At 56.9% G+C, this 17,978-nt stretch overlaps 1 protein-coding gene across 1 annotated transcript in view; it reads left to right on the plus strand.

Annotated features, from left to right (window-relative positions):
- MYO18B (myosin XVIIIB) overlaps positions 1–17,978 on the plus strand; it is a 73,790-nt gene that overhangs the window by 34,889 nt on the left and 20,923 nt on the right. Inside the window, exons 28-39 of the mRNA XM_050906967.1 lie at positions 284–408; positions 1,437–1,591; positions 2,740–2,863; positions 3,587–3,787; positions 3,921–4,031; positions 6,028–6,132; positions 9,194–9,340; positions 12,807–12,920; positions 13,315–13,431; positions 14,182–14,265; positions 15,393–15,530; positions 16,362–16,547. Of these exons, the coding sequence (XP_050762924.1) occupies positions 284–408; positions 1,437–1,591; positions 2,740–2,863; positions 3,587–3,787; positions 3,921–4,031; positions 6,028–6,132; positions 9,194–9,340; positions 12,807–12,920; positions 13,315–13,431; positions 14,182–14,265; positions 15,393–15,530; positions 16,362–16,547 (1,607 nt within the window). The remainder of the gene's footprint in view (positions 1–283; positions 409–1,436; positions 1,592–2,739; positions 2,864–3,586; positions 3,788–3,920; positions 4,032–6,027; positions 6,133–9,193; positions 9,341–12,806; positions 12,921–13,314; positions 13,432–14,181; positions 14,266–15,392; positions 15,531–16,361; positions 16,548–17,978) is intronic.

A 17,978-nucleotide genomic window follows, 5' to 3' on the forward strand; every position in this document is an offset into this window, starting at 1 on the left:
GGATGGGATGGGATGGGATGGGATGGGATGGGATGGGATGGGATGGGATGGGATGGGATGAGCATGCATGCTTTGCTTAAGGCGGGGGTACATGTGCTATGCGAGCTGGGACAGCCCTGGGTGCACAAAGCGGAGCTGCACCCTACGAGCTCGGTGCTGGTGTTGATACCATACGGGAGCCGCGGTGCCATTGTGCATTCACCCATCCGACCCCGGCACGGCCGCTCGGGCTGGTCAGGCCTGAGCACCCACCCAGCGCCTCTGGGTCTCTCTCCGTTTGCAGAAGACGAGTGGCAAGTGCGCTTCGACTGCGCGCAGACGGAGATCGCCTTCCTGCAGAAGCGGCTGGTGCAGCTGGAGGAGCGGCTGGAGTCCGAGCTGGGTGCCAGGACAGGGCTCGAGCAAAAGGCAAGCGCTGCCGGCCCCGGGTGCGGGAGGGGACAGGGACTCCCCAGGGTCACGCCGTGGAGGAGGGCTGCTGCTGGAGCTGGTTGTCCTCTCCCTGCTCCCGGGGCAGGCGAAGCTTCACGGGGCTGAGGCTCAGAAATGCAGCCGCTTGCTGCTGCTGCTGCTCTCACTGACCTGGGGAAACCAGCTGTTTTCTGCTGATTCGAGAATAAATACCCCAAAACTTCCTTCAAGCTCAAAAAGTCACTTTTGCACCAGAACATCGCAAAATTCAACCTTGGTCAAGCGTGAGTGTGAGCACAGGGTGGAAAGCTGCAGGGTGGAGAGGGCTCAGCGGTGGTGGGTCTTGGTGTGGGTCTGTCTTTTGCACACTGGATGGGGTTGTGCTCGCACCATCTGTCCCGCAAAGAGCTGCTCATATAAAGAGCTGGCAGGTCCCGAGCTTTGCCATGAGGAGAGGAAAAGCCAACATGCCTGGGAGTCAGGTCACTTCCCATAAGGATAAAATAAAGAAATTAATATTATTCATGGTACATTAAAAAGTAATAAGAAAAGCAGCCCAGTCTTAGGAGCGTGGGTAAAGCAAAACAGCCCATTTGCTTTCAGATAGTTCGTTTGGAATTACAGGCTTCATTAATGCAAGATTTTGCTTATTTAAAGTCATTCCTTAATGACTCCATTCTCTGGCTGGTGAGAGCTCTGCGTGTCTCTGTCCCAAACACGATGTGACTCCCTGGGGGATCCAGCTCGTTCGGTCCAGGCGCTGCTTTTTGCAGAGAAATGGGATCGGGCATCCGCCCCTGGGGCAGCTTTGCTGACTCAGCAGGAGGGCAGAGATGCTGCAGGCACACAGGCGGGTACCCGGCGTGTGAGGGGTCAGGGCACCTAAATTTGTCCTTGCTTGGTGAAAGATCTGCGGGTGAATCATCCCCTGGCACCGGAGCGGGGCTGAGCCCCGGGTGGGGAGCGGCTGCGGGGTGCGTGTGCCATAGGGTCCCTCCGCCACTCACCGCCTCCTCTGCCCGCAGCTCGGCGAGGCGCAGGCAGCGTGCGAGGCAGCCAAGAAGGTGTCCCAGCAGCTGTGGCGGCGGTGCAGGCGGCTGGCCTGCGAGCTGGAGGATGCGCGGGTGCTCGCCGAGAGCCAGCAGAGCCGCAGCCATGAGCTGGAGAAGAGGCAGAAGAAGTAAGGCCGGTGGGAGCGCGTGGGAGGACTGGGGCTGCTGGAGCGGGAGGGCAGGGGACAGGGATGCTTAGGGTGGCTTCGGGTGAGGAGTTCCTGGAAGGGCTGCTATTTTCATCTACTTCGACTGCTGGAAGTTGCACCAAGCCGGGAGGTTATATTTACATCCCGTTGCTGTGTGACTGTAACACGCTTCTATAATGGAAATCACTCCCAATGCGACGCTTGGTGGCATCGTGGGGAGGGCTGCCCGGGGCTCGGAGAGCGCGCTGGCTCCTGTGTCGCTGGGTGCAGGGGCACCCTTGTGCCGAGGTCTCCCAGGCTTCGGTGTGCCCTTGGTGTGGATTTGCCTGTGCCGGGAGTGCTGCTGGCAAACCGGGCACCTGGTCTGGAGGAGAGGAGTCCTGTAGCCATGAAATGATCCCCCGTATTTTAATGCTGCTGTTTGGTACCCATGAAGGAAATAGATTTTCTGCCCAAAAATAGGATACCAAGACCAAACAGGCACAGGAAACGTGGGAAATCACCAACTGCTTGCTTCCTCATTTCTTTTAATTTACACTTTGTTGCCGGTGTTCCCTGCTTGCCTGTGCTGAGATGCTGACTGCGGGCTGGGGTTCAGTCTCACCCAGAGGTATGAAGGTGCTGAGAAGCTCCCAGGATTATTGCTCCAAAGCGGCAATGCTTCCTGAGCTGAAACCAAACCCTCAGTGCAGCGGAGTCCTGGCCAGCCCTGGGGATGGAGCTGCCCGCAGTGGCAGGGGGCAGAGGGCTGCTGCCCGCACACAGGCGCATTTTGGGGTGTTTTGGGTCTGTAGCAGCGGATCGCAGTGGTTTTTTGCACTCTGCTCTTGGCGACCGCCTGTGTGCACATCGCTGCCGCTCCATGCCGTCCGCTTCCCGCGGCTGGCACTTGTGCGGAGTAATTAAGGATTCACAAAATGATGGCAGCACTTTGCAGACAATAGGCTTTTTTTTTTTTCCTTTTTGTCCTCTCAAAAGCACTTGGAAAGTCCAGTGCCAGGAGAAGCGGCTTGCCGCCGGCTGAGGCTGCCTCCCTGCCTGCCTTGGCGCAGCTCCCCTGGCCCAGAGGCAGCCGTGCTGCCGTCACGGACCCGCTCGGGAGAGGTAACATGTGTTTCCCCCTCCAGGTTTGACCTGCAGTTAGCCCAGGCCCTGGGGGAGTCTGCCTTTGAGAAGAGCCTCCGTGAAAAATTGTCACAGGAGAACACCAGCATCCGATGGGAGACGGGCAAACTTCAGCAGAGCTTAGAAGTAAGAGGAAGATATCCCACTTTGCTGCATTATATCCAGTTTCGGGAACAGCTCTCAGAGCAAAGCCATTATCTTTGCAATTAGCAGAGGCCATCAGGCACAAACCCCGCAACTTGATTCCAATTTCTTTTAGCGCGGTTCTAGGATGTGCCTGGATGTATTTAAATAACGTTATCCTCTGCCAGAAGAAAGGCTATCACTTTTTACCAGTGATACCCATCCCACGGTTTAGCTAATTAGGCCCACCTTCATCTTCACTGAAGTCACTTGTGCTCTTCTTCACGCCTCTACCCCCAATCTCACCTGCAAGAAGCTGCAGGTCTGTGCCCCCGCGGGACGGTGCCGCACCGGGTGCCTGCCGAGCCCCCCACAGCGGCGGGGGCACGGCGTGCTGGGGCTGGGGGGAAGCCGCAAGGATGCTGCCAGCCACCCCAGGCGGCGGGGGCTGCGGGGAACCCGCGGCAGGGACAGCCCATGGGAGGAGGAAGGCGAGGTCAGGAGCAAGCGGGCAAAACCGAGAGGGAAAGGATTGCTCGGGGCTCATGGTGGGGAGGGGGCTGCCGGTGCAGGGAGGGGGCTGGCCGCTGCCTGCTGCTGCGCCGGGGTGTTTCTGATGATGCAGTTGGAAACGGTCGGGGTTTTAAGAACGGGGGGCTTGTGCAAGCCCCTTCTCCCACGTTTGGGGCTCGGCTGCTGACCTGCCGCTCTGCCCCTGCCGAGCAGCAGAAGGAGGCGGAGGCGGCCAGCCTGGCACAGCGGGTGACCGTGCTGGCCGGCCGGGTGCAGGAGCTCAGCACCCCCAGCGCCCTGGACACCCGCGCCGTGCCCGCGCTGAAGAAGCAGCTCTGGGACCTGGAGGCCAGTGCTGCCGAGCAGCGGAAAGAGCTGGAGAGGCAAACAGCCGCTGTTGATCACCTGGAGCAGGTAGCATGGCCCCGACCCGGGCTGGGGCTGGGATGTTCATCCCCGCACGGGCGTGTCAAGCCCACACCAACCCCGTCCTCGCCCCTCCGGAGTTGTGTGCAACCGCCGGTGCATTTGTCTTTGGGTCTTTCAGCTCCACCAGAGGCTGGAGCTGGAGATAGAGCGGATGAAGCAGATCCACCAGAAGGAGCTGGAGGACAAGGACGAGGAGCTGGAGGACGTGCGGCAGTCCTGCCAGAGGAGGGTAGGGTGGTGCCGGGTGGGGGGGACGATGCTGGGTGCTCCCCAGGGCTCCCTGGGTCCGCAGTGCAGAGGAGGAGCCGTTCCCAAGGGTCCTTCTTCCCCGGGGAGCGGTGGGGAGGGCGAGCACTGCTTTTGCACCACCACCCCAGCATGAGCCCGGTCACAGCCCCGGGGTGCAAAATCAGGGTCTGGGTCAGGCATGAGTCCCTGTCACGCTGGAGGGGCTGTTGGGGACAGTGTGCGAGAGCCACATGTGATGCAGCACACGGGCGTGCTGCTCCCGGTAACATCAGCGTCATGCCAAGGGCACCAACTCCACCCAGGGCTTCATGTTTGGTTATAACAAACAGAAAATACCTTTTCAACAAGGCCACGAGGTCGGTGGCATGCAAACATGAATTCCAATTTCTTCAGAATCCCCCGGGGTGTTTGATGCGGGGCTGCGTGGCTCCGTGGTAGCAGCCAGTTCTCATTAGGCCTGAGGCATACCTGGCTGTCGATAGTGAATTAACATTGCTGAGGCTTAATGAAGCGGTTGGTGGGGCTTTGCATGTTCTATTTTAGGAAGGCAGGACAAGTGGGAAGGCAAACGAGGCAATCTCTGCTCCTCCTGCTCCTGTCAGCACGTAGTCGTGCCCTAAGCCGTAAAGCTCTGCGTGCCACGGGAGGCTGCCACCGTGCAAACACCACCGTTTCCCACCGCGCTGCCTTCCTGCGGTGCTGCCCTTCTGCCGGATGGTGCAGCAACAGCTCAGTGCTGCTCTCTCCCCCTCTTCACTGGCTGGTTTTTGCCAAGCTCCAGGCTGGTCGTGAGGACGCGTTGCTCAGGGCTCTTCCCAGGGTCCTCCCTGCCCTTCTGCACCTCTCTGCCTGTTTAATTGCCCTATGCAGCGAGCAAGGTACTGCCAGCATCACTGAAGGAGATGCCGTGCCTTGCGGCTGCTCTCAGCCAACGGGGTGTCGTTCATCCTTTCTCTCCTCACCCTGAGTATTATTTTCCAAATGAGTAAATGGCAGAGACACTCCGGAGAGCAATCGATATTTAGCAGCCTGCTCCCACTCCCTTTTAAAATCCTGTTTCTGAGCAGCGTCTGGGGGTGCAGGAGGTGGCTGGGGCAGGGAAGGCTCCGGGGAGCTGTGCCAGGGTCGCAGCCTGGCACATCCACTCCTGCGGGCACAGCCGCGCAGCTGCTTGCAAGGGGAGGAGCGGGCTGTGCAATGGGCTGGCTTGCTCTGTTAACGCATTTCCACCACCAGCTTGCCCAGCTGGACTTGCTGGACCTCTCACAGCTGCACGGCAGAGCTCTGCAATGCCGCCCCAGGTCCGCTTCCCTCCTGCAAAGCACTTGCCTGTTGCTGCAGTGCTGCGGGACGGCGATGCTTGAGCAGAGGCAAAGGCAGAGGGATGCAGGTTCCTGAGCTCAGTGCTGGCTCTCAGGCTCCCTTTGCTCCTGGGAGCAGTACAAATCCTGCCTTTACGGCATGCTCTGCCCTGCAAGGCCACTGTCACCACCTCACTGGTGGGGAGCCGAGCAAGAAGCGTGCTGCCTGCCTGGTTCACGGTCACGGGATGCCTTGAGGAAACCTGGAGCGATTAAAGCCGACCCCTCTGCTAGCTTGGCTGAAGGCCCCATGTTACTGCTCCAGAGCTGCAGGGACAGCCCTCGGGGACCTCTGAGCGTGCCTTGCAGGTGGGGTGGCTCCAACACCCCATCGTGTCTCCAGAAGTCCTGCAGGCTCCTGGACTGCTTCCCCTTGCTCCTCCTGGCCAGGAGCAGTTGCACTGCCTGGGGGGGGAGCACGTGCTCCAGGGGACGTGGCTCGTTCCTGGTCCCCAGCGCTGGCTGCAGCGAAGGGAGGCTTTGGTGCACACCTTCTCCCAGGGGCTGCCCGGCCGCCCCGGTCCCCGCCGTGGCGGTGGCTGTGCCCTGGGCCACAGGGCTTTGGCAGGGGGTGGCCAGGCTCTGAGCGTGGCTGGGGTTCTCTCCCGCGCACAGCTCCGGCAGCTGGAGATGCAGCTGGAACAGGAGTACGAGGAGAAGCAGATGGTGCTGCATGAGAAGCAGGACCTGGAAGGGCTCATCGGCACCCTGTGCGAGCAGGTAAGAGGATGGTGCCCGCCCTGGGGCCAGCCTGGCGGGGCTGCCGGCGGGGAGAAGCATGCTCCGCTCTCCTTGCTGCTACCTCCTGGCCAGCCAAACGGCTTTGCTGGCCGTGCCCTGGCTCAAAACGCTGCCCGTAAAAAAGGGAGAGTGAATGCATGCATGCGTGCGGACCGGGCAACAGCTTGGTTGTTCACGCACGTGCAGCCGGCTGGGATGCCCTCCATCCCTCGCCTCTTCCAAACACCACCCGTCAGAGCAGCGGCGTGTGCCGCAGCAGGCACTGGGTGCCAGCAGGGTTTCGGGACTGCGGGCATCATATAGGAGACAGCCAGTCCCACCAAGGACCCACGGAGGGGAACTGTTCGCTATTGTACAGGAGAATTATCTAAGCAGGGGGAGGCATCTGCTTTTTGCTGGTATTTTCATGAGAGTCAAACTAACCAGGACTAACGCTGGAGCAGCTCCAACTGCCCAGAAAAGCAGTTTATCAGATTCTGCTCTTTGCAGAGCAATTCTATCCTAAACACATTTGTTGAACAAATCCTTTTTCACTCTCTAATGTGTCTGTGGCAGTGATTGAAGTGCACGTAATGGGAAAAGCACACACAGCTGCTCCCTCTTAAATTAGAAGGCGAGGGGCTGAACGCAGCCTCATTGAACAGCATTTATCGACTTGGGCATCCCTTAGCATCACTGAGCAGCCAGGCCCGGAGGCCGTCTCATGCACCAGCTCCTGCTGAAGGAGCTCTGGTGACCAAGCGAGGTCCCGCCTGGCCCTTCCCTGGGGCCACCGTGCTGCCAGGGCCGAGGATGGCATCAGTCCAGTGCGTTCAGAGTTGCCATCTGGGTACTGCTGCACCCCAGGGGTCCCCAGAGCTCAGCAAGGCTGGGTTTGTGCTGATGCCTCCCAACCGCCCTTGCACAGCCCCTGTCGCATTGCAACTCGCCCTGCACGCGCAGGAGAGGAGGAACTGATTATCTGGAGTTGTGATAATTAAGGAGCGCATCCTCCAGCCATTAGCACAAGCCGGCTGGATTTCACCATTTCACTGGGCTTGGCGATTGTGTGTGTTCGTTAAATGGGATGAATCTGGGAGCTTTGCAACTCCGAAATGGCAGGCATATTTCAAGTAGACACAAAATGGTCTGACGAGGCTTATCCATAACGTCCCCCGGCTCCCGGCTTATAAAATGTTTTGGGAACTGTCAGAATAAATCTTGCTGTATAAAAGCAGGGTATTATTACAACTGCCTCGCAGTCCAACACGTCCCTCTTGTTTGGTGGAGGACAACTAAGAGGGATGAGGAGGCAGCAGGAGCTGCACGGAGCAGAGCCGGGGGGGATCTTGAGGAAAGGCACCTTCTCCTTCCCGGGAGTGTCCCCAGGCGCTGCCCAGGCAGCCCCGGCCCCCGCCAAGGGCAGTCGCGTGTGCGAGGGGAAGCGGAGATGGAATAGTGCAGCTGGGGATTGCTATAGTGTATGTGAGATACAACTGGAGCCTTGAAAGCAGCTATTAAATGAAATCCTGGCTTTGTAACTTAAAAAGCACCGGGCCACAATGGTGGGAGGAGGCGGCGGCGGCTGCCGTACCTGCTGCTTCCAGCTACGATACAAAATCCGTCCTCTGTGGTGGCGGGCAGAACCTGAGCTACGGGAAAATGATGCTGCACGGCGTCCAAGATACAGTCTGTAGGGATGGCAGGGTTAACAGCAAGTCTGCTCCGCTGCAGTGGTGTTATAAATGCCGTCTGATTTACAGTGGACAGTGTGCTTCAGAGCAGTTTATTAAAAAAGAAAAAAAAAAGCCAACCCAGAAAACTAATTAAGGAAATGGAGGTGCCAACGATTTCTGGTTCCAGATAATGCCAGCCAGCTCTGAACCAGGTTACAAGGTCAAATCCGCACAATTAATTTTAGGCAGTGAACAGAAAATAGGAGAGTGGATTTGAAACAAGAAGAGCCGTGGAAAACAGAGTAAATGGAAAATGCTCTTATACTTCAATTGGTCTGAAATCAAGCACTGAAACCATGTCCCTGTTTATTTGGTGTTTTTCTAATTCTTGTATCCTTGTAACCATGGCTGCTCTCAGCTTGAGGGGGGAGTGTAGAGGTTTTTTTTTTTAAGCTGCTTCCTACTTCCCTTCTTTAAAAGCCTTCAGAGTAATGTGGTGACACCACACTGCCCGGGGACGAGCCTCCAAAATCACCCAGCAGTTATTTTCCGCCAGCGCTGCTGGGGATTCACGCACGAGAGACGGCTGCCTCCCGCACCGAAGGCGGCAGCATCGGTTACGTCCCTCTGCGGCTGACGGGGACTCCAGATGCTTTGCATTAGAGATGTGTAAATAACTCCTAATGAAGCTTTCCTCATCAGCGTTTCGCGTTTTTTTCCCTTTCCCCTTTGGGCTGACTTTCTCCTGACTTTGTCACTCTTTTCCCCAAAGGGTTTTTTTCTGGCTTTTTTAATTTCACGCAGTGACTTTTGCATTTTCTGTGCCAGCTCTCGGCACAGACGCTGGACCCGCATCTTCTGGGTCTGCCCCTCTCTGACCTTCCCCCTTGGCCAGGGTGGTTTCCCAGGGCGGGTGACAGTGCCCGGTGGCCGCGAGGACAGGGTGCTATGGCTCTGGGGACCCGCAGCGCCCGCCTGTGCCCCCGGGTTGTGTGGCCGGGCTGTCCCTCTGGCCACAGGGATGGCTCGCTGGGCAGGCACATGGCTGATGGAGACCAGGGGTGGGCTAGTGTTTTCAGAGGAACAGCTTTCTGGTGGGGAAAAAATGTGTTTTGGTGGAACCTGCCCGTTTTGATGTTTACATAATTTATTTTCTCCCTTTTCTTAACTAGTAAACTATTTTTATTTGATAAAGAGGGAAAATTGTAATATTTATACATAGATATTTCACATCTTCTTGCATCATGACTTCAGCATTACCAAAATATTTCCCTATTCCCAAATTTTGTGGGGAATGCCTTGGGGTGGGATGGAAAGGCCCGGCGGAGGTTTTGCGGGGTGGAGCGGGACGGCAGGTCTCAGGACATCCCCTCTCCCCTCCCCAGATCGGCCACCGCGACTTCGACGTGGAGAAGCGGCTGCGGCGGGACCTGCGGCGGACGCGTGCCCTGCTCGCCGACATGCAGCTGCTGCTGGCAGCCCCCGGGGAGCCCAGCGCCGGCACCCAGGAGCTGGAGCGGTTGCGCAAGCAGGTAGGTGCCTTCGGGCGAGCGGGCATCTCCCTACCCCTTGGAGCATCACCCTTTACCTCGGCTGAGGGGAAGCTGCAAGAAATATTTACAGATCTCCTGGTTTTAATTGTGTGCGGAGCGAGCAGGGACCCTGTGCTGTGCGAGCATCGCGCCGCCCAGGCCAGGGTGAGAAGTGCCTCTTGTGCTGAGGAGGGTCTCCTTGTAAGGAGCACCTCTCTGTAATTAAGCCAACAGTGGTTAAGCATTTTTTCCTTTTTTTCCTGCAGCCCTGTTAATTACCTTCTGTTCAGCGCGTTTGCTATCTGTCTAATAAGGAGCTCCAGCGGCGCTGGGTTCGGGACGTGTTGCCATAGGGATGCTGTGAGGCAGGAGCAGGGATCGCAGTGGATTTGCCGTAGTTTAAGCGCAGGCACCCCTGGTTCATAGCTGGCGCTGAGCGACCCAGCGAGCGGCTGCAGGCGTGTGCCACGCTTGTGCCCACCGGGCCGGGGACAGCCTCAGCCCCGGGGTGAGCTTGGGGTCCCGCGGGGTGCCCTGCCATGGGACAGGGGTGGCACGGGGCTGTCCATCCCCAGGCTGGCCGTGCACGTGCATGCCGCAGTGCCGAGCACCGGGGCTGAGCTAACAATGCCGGTCCTCCAAAACCGCTCGGTAATTAATCTGTACTGTACATTTCCCCTGGAAACAAACTAATCGGGAGGCATGAGCGATTCCAACAACATACATATATAATTGAGATAACAGTTCTGCATAAATAACATCTGTGAGCAGCAGCTGTTCCCACCTGTGCCGAGGGAGAAGGGGAAGGTGAGCTCGGCCTGATGTGGCCGATGGAGTGCCCGTGTCCATGTCCGTGCCCATGCTCATGTCCATGTCCGTGTCCGTGCCTGTGCCGCTGACCTGGACGGCCGGGGCAGGGGATGGCCATGGCCGGGGCAGGCAGCAGGAGTGGCCATTTTTGGCACTCGTGCGTTCTCTCTTAAACATTATTGAGCTAATGCTGTGATGCTACACTTAACGGTTAATCCCTCAGTAATTCCCGAGTCCTGCTTCAGGGCTGGAGGTGGTGCACAGCCCCTGCCTTGCTATTTCCCAGCCCCCGGTGCTCTTAATGGGGCTGGGCCCTCGCTGCAGTGGGCTGATGCTGAGGGACACCTTCCACGTGCTGATCCGAGGGACCAAGCAGCGATGCCGGGATGCTCGCTCTGCCTGGCGAGCGTGGCCATCCCCGTGGCATCCAGCCCCATCTTGCTAGGGGAATAACGCCTTGTTCCCCGAGCAGCCCGGTCCCGGCAGCGAGGCAGGCTCGTGCGGGAGGTTGCTTTCTCTCGCCTGTGGCCATGGTGCCATACGGTCCATCCCCGGCTCCCTCCCGGCTCCCTCGGTGGGTGGCCTCTGCCCGCCTGCCTCGCACTTTGGAGGAGAGCGGAAAGCCTTAATATTGGGAATATCGAGCTTTTGCTGCGCCGCCAACACTGAGACTCTGCATGCGTTAAAAATGCCTCATAATTATTCCGTCCTTTAAATTTAAACGATTTCTAATGGCATTCATGATGACTTTCTCAAAAGCCAGTACATCCTACCACCAGCCCACAAACCTCCACAAGAATAAAAACTTTGCTAAAATGCTACATTTCCGTTAATCAAAATCCATATGGCTAGAAGTATAGCATTGTTTCTTAATAAGGCTGAAGCATCCATTTTATGCAGGTATTTAACAGATGGTGTAGCACAGCAAACTAACGTTGTTCAGAAGTTCATACATTATGCATTTTTGGGGGGGGGGGATTTCAATTTATTCTTCCCAAGTGGGAAAATTCCATTACACGAAGAGAAATGGAAGCTGGTATTTAATGAGAGGTGCCGGAGATGCGTTTCTCTCTGATTAAACTATCTGGATTTTTAGTGTAATCGTGGCAGGGGAAAGGCCAGTCCCAGGGGCTGGTCGTGGACGGGGTTGCTTCTGGAGGAGCCTGAAGCTGGGCAAGTGGAAAAGCCCTTGGCCATAAAACCAGCAGTCTGTCCGATGCTTGGCATCTTTAACACCTCCCGGCAGCTATCGCTCGGGTCATTTCAGTATCGGCTGCCCGAGCTTTGTGCAAAACACAAAGGCTATTTTTCCGCTGGTGGAGGAAAGGGGAACGCGGCGCGAGTCGCTGTGAGAGTGGCTGCGCAGATGGATGAATAGACGGACTAGACGATCCATCAGCACGGGCTGAGTTTGGACACAGGCACATCATTTTAAATAATGGTTTTGCAGGATTCAAACTGCTAAATGTCTCCGTGCCAGAGCTTTGTATTTCCCACGGTGAGCAGCTTCTGGCGGGCACTGTAGCTGGAGACCCAACGATGGTCAGGGTTATTTCTTCCCGTCCGTTCCTCGGTTCATGCAGGGGTGACAGAAGGGCTCAGAGATGGAAATGGTGGTCCCAGGAGGCAGAGATTTTCTCACCGAAGGGGTTAAAAATGGTGTATATAAGAAGAACCATTGGCTTTAAGGGAAACACGCCTGCAGATTAGGCACTGAGGAAGCAAATTACCTGCTCAACTTTTCTGAGCCAGGGATTGCTCCAGTTACAGTACTTTGTAATCCCCTTTTTTTTGAGGGAGAGAGTAAAAAAAGACGAGTAAAGCCTGAGAAAATAGCCTAAAATGCTCAAACTCTTGCTGTGGTGTGCAGCAGCTCCCGTTGCCCCCGGGGAGCTCTGCATCCTCTGCAGGGGACTGGGGACTGGGCACGGGAAACGAGCAGCAAGCGCAGGGGTTTAGGTTTAGTTTTCTTTTTCATAAAGAAAAGAAAGAAACCCAAGTGAGCAAGGGAAGGAACTGGATGTTCAGGTACAGCCTACGTAAACTCCTCCGTCCTGGCGGTGTGAGTTTTTGGGATGTCGCTGCATCTTCCAGATGTTTGCAGCCCATTTAATATCATTGTAGTCTTAATGGCTGAGCTATAAAAACCGAGAGCAAATTAACATTTATAAATGTGATATTTCATGTGTATTTGCAAATGCAATTTATGCCACATGAAAAGCCCATTTGCAAACTCCGAATCATGAATTGCTCTAATCAGGAATTACATGTAATTCACATAATTTTGCAAATTAATGATCCCAGCTCTACCTCACCACGGCAGTGCCAAGGCAGAGGGTGGATGTGCAGTTCGAGGCGCTTCCTTCAGCACTCAGCAGGACAGTCAGTGGAGTTAGGATCCACGGTTAGGTGTGCCGGGAGCTGCCAAGGAAGCTCTGCCGCACCGGCTGGGAAAGGAAAAGTTTTCACTGTAAACCAGGAGCAGAAGGGCTGAAGAGCAGCACAGATTTTAAAAGGTTGAGTTTCCGCATGCGTTAGCAGGGGAAAATACTCTGGGGGTGAAGTGTAAATAGACGTGGCTGTGCGGCAAGGGGAACAGCATAATCAGCACGTGGTTCCTGCTCCTTTAATTACGGTCTCCCGCAATTTTTCCCAGTTGGAAGAGAGCGAAGCAAAGTGTGCAGAGGCCCAGAGGTCCCAGCAGACAGCGGCCCTGGAGCTGGAGAACTTGCACGTGGAGCTGGAGACCCTCAGCAGAAACAAGACCCTGGTGCGTTCGTGGAGATGCGGGCAGGGCAGGGGAGGTGGGAGGGCAGCAGCGCAGTCCTGCTCCGTGCGTTTGATAGCAATAATCAGCTTTTTTACTAAATCAGCAATAATCAGCGTGTTTACTAAATCACCAAGCATATTTACCAAATCACCCAGCCTCTTTGGGAACAACAGCCCCCGGGTGGTTTAATGGATGGATAAAATCACTACAAGGGCGCAGCATCCTGTAGTCCCCCTCTGCAGATACGCAGGAGCTCCCTTTGCCTCTCCCGGTGCAACCACAGGGTCGGAGGCTGGCGGCAGCGTGTCCCAGAGGATGCTGCAGTCCGGGCAGTGCTGTGCCGTGGGTCCCCCGTGGGATGCATGAGCCAGCGGCCCCATGGGTCCTCCCGCAGGTGGACGAGCAGCTGAACCAGCTGCAGCATGAGAGAACCGACCTCCTGAAACGCATCGATGAGGACCAGGAAGACCTGAACGAGCTCATGGCGAAGCACAAGGCTCTGATCGCCCAGGTAGGAGCCGGGGCAGTGGAGGCTGGGCAGCATCTCCCTCCCTGGGAGGGTGCTTGGAAAATCCTGCGGCCTGGCTGCGAGCAAACGGCAGTCCCCCTCGGTGCACAGCAGGGTGGGGACCCCAGGAAGCAGATGCTGTGATGAGAGGAAGGGATGGCTCACAGCTTTGGGTCCTCTCACCCATAGTTTTGAGTCTTCTTTCAAGAGGTGTCTTGGCTTTAGTTTCAATAGTTGGGAAATCCTATAGCATCCCCATCTGGATCCTTTTCTATTCTTTCTTTCCCTGTTTACTCACGCAGAGCTTAAAAAGTGCTGACAGACAGCGCTGGGGCTTTCTGCACAATATCCAGACTAAGGCAGGCTCTCCCAAAGGATTGTACCTGGAGCTGAGGGACCCCAAGGCTCCCGGTGGAGCAGGGGTAGGCTGGCGAGACTGACAATTCACAGTCTGGTGCCCCTCGCAGTGGCGTTATGGAGCCGGGAGTCTGTATCTGAAAGGACCCTGAGGACAGAAATGACCTTGACCACATGGTTTCTTTCCTGATCTACAAATATTTGTTTCAAAAATTAGGAAAGCTGCATTGAGTCAGGAGAATTAAGCTCCTTCAGTCCAGTGCGGGAGCGGCTCGCTCTTTCAGTGGTAGGAGGTGCAGGCACGAGGCAGCCTTCGGCACCGCGCTCCTCACGGCATGTGCCCTCTGCTCCGAGCCCTCGGGTCTGCTCCCACTGCTGCGCTTTCTCTTTCCGCAGTCGGCAACGGATATCACTCAGATCCAGGAGCTGCAGATGCAGGTGGAGGATGTGAAGAAAGAAAAGCAGAGCCTTCAGGAGAAGGTAATTCCTCCCCAGCCCATAGCACCCAGAGCTGAGGAGTGAGAGCCATCCGGCCGTCCTCTGACGTCTGTGCCCGGCACGTTGCCGGTGCCAGTCATGGATGCCGTGTTCTTGTCTGAAATCAGACCAAACCTCTACCCCGGTGGTACAAAGCCATTTCTCCTTTGTAAAACAGTCAGGTTCCTCTCCTCTTCCTAACGTGCTGCGCGTGCCCCTGAGAGCAGCACGGTGCAGAAGCCGCTGTCTGCCTGCTGCATGCCCGCATCCTCCGCAGGACAGAGCCAGGACAGGCTGTGGGGCTCTGCCGGCAACGGCCTTGGGCTGGAGAAAGCTTTCCCTGGCAAGGCTCTCGGGATGGAGAGCCCCACTTCTCCCTCCTCCCTTCCCGAGCTGCTGGTGCCGTGGCTGGGATGGGGCTGACGCCGGGACGGGGCTGACCCTGGGGTGGGTGCCGGTGGGTGCTGCACTGCCTCGCCTCTGCGGCTGCACCGGCCCTCCTGGAGTGCACGGATTTAATTTTAAACACATGACTAATCCCATTAACTTAAGTGCTTTATTGGAGCGTAGCTAAGCTGCCCAGGAATCAGAAGCAGGACTCGCTCCCTCCGAGGCGGAGCGGGTGATGCTTTAGAGATAGGCCAGATAAAAGAAGACAAATTCGCGTAGTTCTAGGTCAAATACAAAATCTGAACCAAACTTTTACCGGGATCACTAAAAGGGCAGTTTGCTTTGGAGATCTCAGTGTAACGGCTGAAGAAACAACTCAGTCCAGGCAGCTTTCCACACAGGGGTAAATTGTGAATTTTTATGCCTGCTGTCCTCAAAAAGTTTGTGAGAAAAGAAAAGCAAAAGAGACCCAGATATGTGTCATCTTGCCAGCACGTTTTTCATTCAAAAATACATGTTCGTGTCATGCATTTACTGTGCGGTATTAACAGCAGGGAATCCTTCAGGAAGCCGAAGGCAATGCTTTTCCATAGTGCCCCGTCACCTCAGGGGCCATGAGAGGCCCCTCGTCGCACGTCACACCAAGGCGAGGGACTGGTGGGGGACCGGGGAAAGGGACCGGGAGGTGTTTGCGTGGGTCAGGGGCCGGGGAGGTGCTAACGCAGCCCATCCTCGCCCAGCTGCAGGCAGCGCAGGCAAGAGCGGCGTGCCTGGAGCAGTGCCCGGCCGAGCGCTCCATCGTCAGCCGGCAGGAAGCCCGCATCCGCGACCTGGAGAGCCAGCTGGACTTCCAGGCCGTGCAGATGAAGCGCTTTGAGGTACCACCTCTTCACCCCTCGCAGAGGGGACGCGGAGCCCCGGGGAGGTGCAGCTTGCTTGCAAAAGGCGGGCGCAAGCGATGGCACCGCCTCGGCTTTGGGGGAAGAAGCACCCGGGAAGGGGTGGGGAGGGACAGGTGGGCTCTTCGGCCAGCTCTCCTGCGCTTGTGGACAGTCCATATAGTTCACGCCACTGCCATTATCTATACGCGCTTCACTGCGATGTTTATTGAAAGCCAACAGTGGGCCCAGTGCTATGAACGCCCGGAGGAATATACAGTCCCTGCCTCCGGACACAGAGCATGGTGTGTGCTGACTGCTCAGCACATCTATCACAGCACCCTTCCCTCTGCTCTGGCATCGTCCAGAAGTCAGGACATCAGGTGCGATCGCAATATTTCACTGTCCCCATGAATCAGCACATCTGCTGGCACCCCAGGATATGTTTTTACTGTCACTTTTCCCCGAGTCGCGCTGCCCGAACGAGCCCAGCCCAGAGGCGAAGGAAAATGCTCTTGTGCCCCCAAAGCAGCAGCCGGTCCGTGGGAGCCCCGGGGGATGCGGTGTGGCCCTGGGGGATGGCGCTGCCTGTTGTGGTGGGTGCAGAGCTGGGTGCAGGGACGGGCTGGGATCACCGGGGTCCGCACCCACTGCAGGCAGCTGCCGCCACTTGCAAGGTTTCAGGGCGAAGCTTGATAATGATAATAATAGTGACTGGCTCTGTGGCGCAGGTCGGGGAGGGAGCGCTCTCCACATCGCTTGATGCTCGTGGAGAGCTTCATAACTCCTCACCTCCATCTCCCTTGCTTCACCTCACACCCTCCTCCCCAGGTGCTGGTGCTGCGCTTGCGAGACAGCATCATAAAGATGGGCGAGGAGCTGGAGAAGGCGGCCGAGTCGGAGGCGCGGGAGAAGGAGAGCACCAGGTACTACCAGAGGAGGATGGAGGAGATGAAGGCTGACATGGACGAGCTGGTGCAGAGGGAGCTGGAGTCCAGCCGCCGGCGCGTGGAGCTGGTAAGGGGGTGCTGTCCCCACGGGCTCGCGCGGTGCCAAGGCCATGGGGGGGTTTGCTGCTGCTGCAGGTTACCTCTCCGTAACCTGCAGATTGGCCTGAGGGTCCCAGAAAAGTAATTTTCTGTGTGGTGCTTTGTGTGCTCTGTATTTGGAGATGGAGGTGGCCAATTTGCTGTTAGCTGGCCCCCGCACAGGTAAGCCGTCTTTCCTGGGCTGCTCCCCCACGGCTGCCCTGGGTCTCGCTAATGTTGGGGTGTCGGGCTCGGCTTTGGCGAGCGGAGCTGGGGAGCGCTCGGAGGGGCAGTGAATTGCTTTGCATCCCTCCGCAACGCCAAACCGTTGAACCGAAGCTGTTATTGAGGCACCTCGCGTTTCATTTCTCGGTGGCTGGGCTGGCAGCCTCGGCGGTCCCTCTGCTCCACCTTTTGTTCCAGGAAGGAGATTGCTTTGCCTGCTCAGCTCTAAGAAATGCTGAGAAGTTGCTCAGGCCATTCCTGCACCTCCTTGTGCTGGTTTTCCTCGATGCTGCGCGCTCCCCCGGCACGGGGGAAATGCCCCGTCCTCCTGCCAGCCCCCCACGTGCTGAAAGCCGGTCGCGTGGCTCGGTGTGCCGGGGCTGAGCCCAAGTGCCAGCTCCTCGCGGTGCTCCTGGCTTTGCCAAATAACCCCCCTGCGGTGCGGCGGTGTGTCAGACGGCGCTGGCAAGCAGCTAACCTGCTCTGCGCGCGCAAAGCCCCAACTGGATTTGGAGTACGGCAAAAATAGATTCACCTTCATTTTACAGTCCTTTACGAGCATCTCTTTTCATGTTGGTTTTTTCCAGTAAACAAAAGGAAAGCCTTGCTTCCAAGCAGTAATTGAAAGATATTGCATTTCTGCTGGCAGCAGAGCCACATTAGAAGCAGTTATTTTATCAATAATCTTTTATTTAACAATCAAGAAGATTTCAGCATTTATTTCGCCCTGAGGCTGCCAGCCTTTCTGAAGGGAATGGTGCTTTAGTGTGAATTATTCCACAGCCCCTGCCTGCGCTGTGAACAGACTTTGTCCTTGCTCTGCCAGCCTGAATCCTACGTGCTCGCGCACAGCTCTGGCTGCCGGGACACCCTCCCCTGGGCATGAAACGAGCCTCCCCTCTAGGTCGGAGTCGTGCAGCCGTCGGTGCTCTTCAGAGTCATGAGATTTTAAAACGAGAGGCTCTGCTGGGTGCCCCCTGGGTGCCCGCCAGCCCCGGGCATGCTGGGCGGCTCCCTGGGCTGCAGGGCTGCCCGCTGGGCTTGCAGCAACCCACCCCGGGGCCGGATCCTGCTGCTTTCCCTGCGGGCGCCGAGTGAGACACGGCTTCAGTTGCTATGATAACTGTGTGTTTATTGCAGCTTTGTTAGAAACGCGATGTTTTGGAACACAGATGCGCTGTCTGTTAGGATGCGG

Source organism: Gymnogyps californianus, chromosome 16, assembly GCF_018139145.2.
Source record: "Gymnogyps californianus isolate 813 chromosome 16, ASM1813914v2, whole genome shotgun sequence".
Taxonomy (NCBI): Eukaryota; Metazoa; Chordata; class Aves; order Accipitriformes; family Cathartidae; genus Gymnogyps; species Gymnogyps californianus.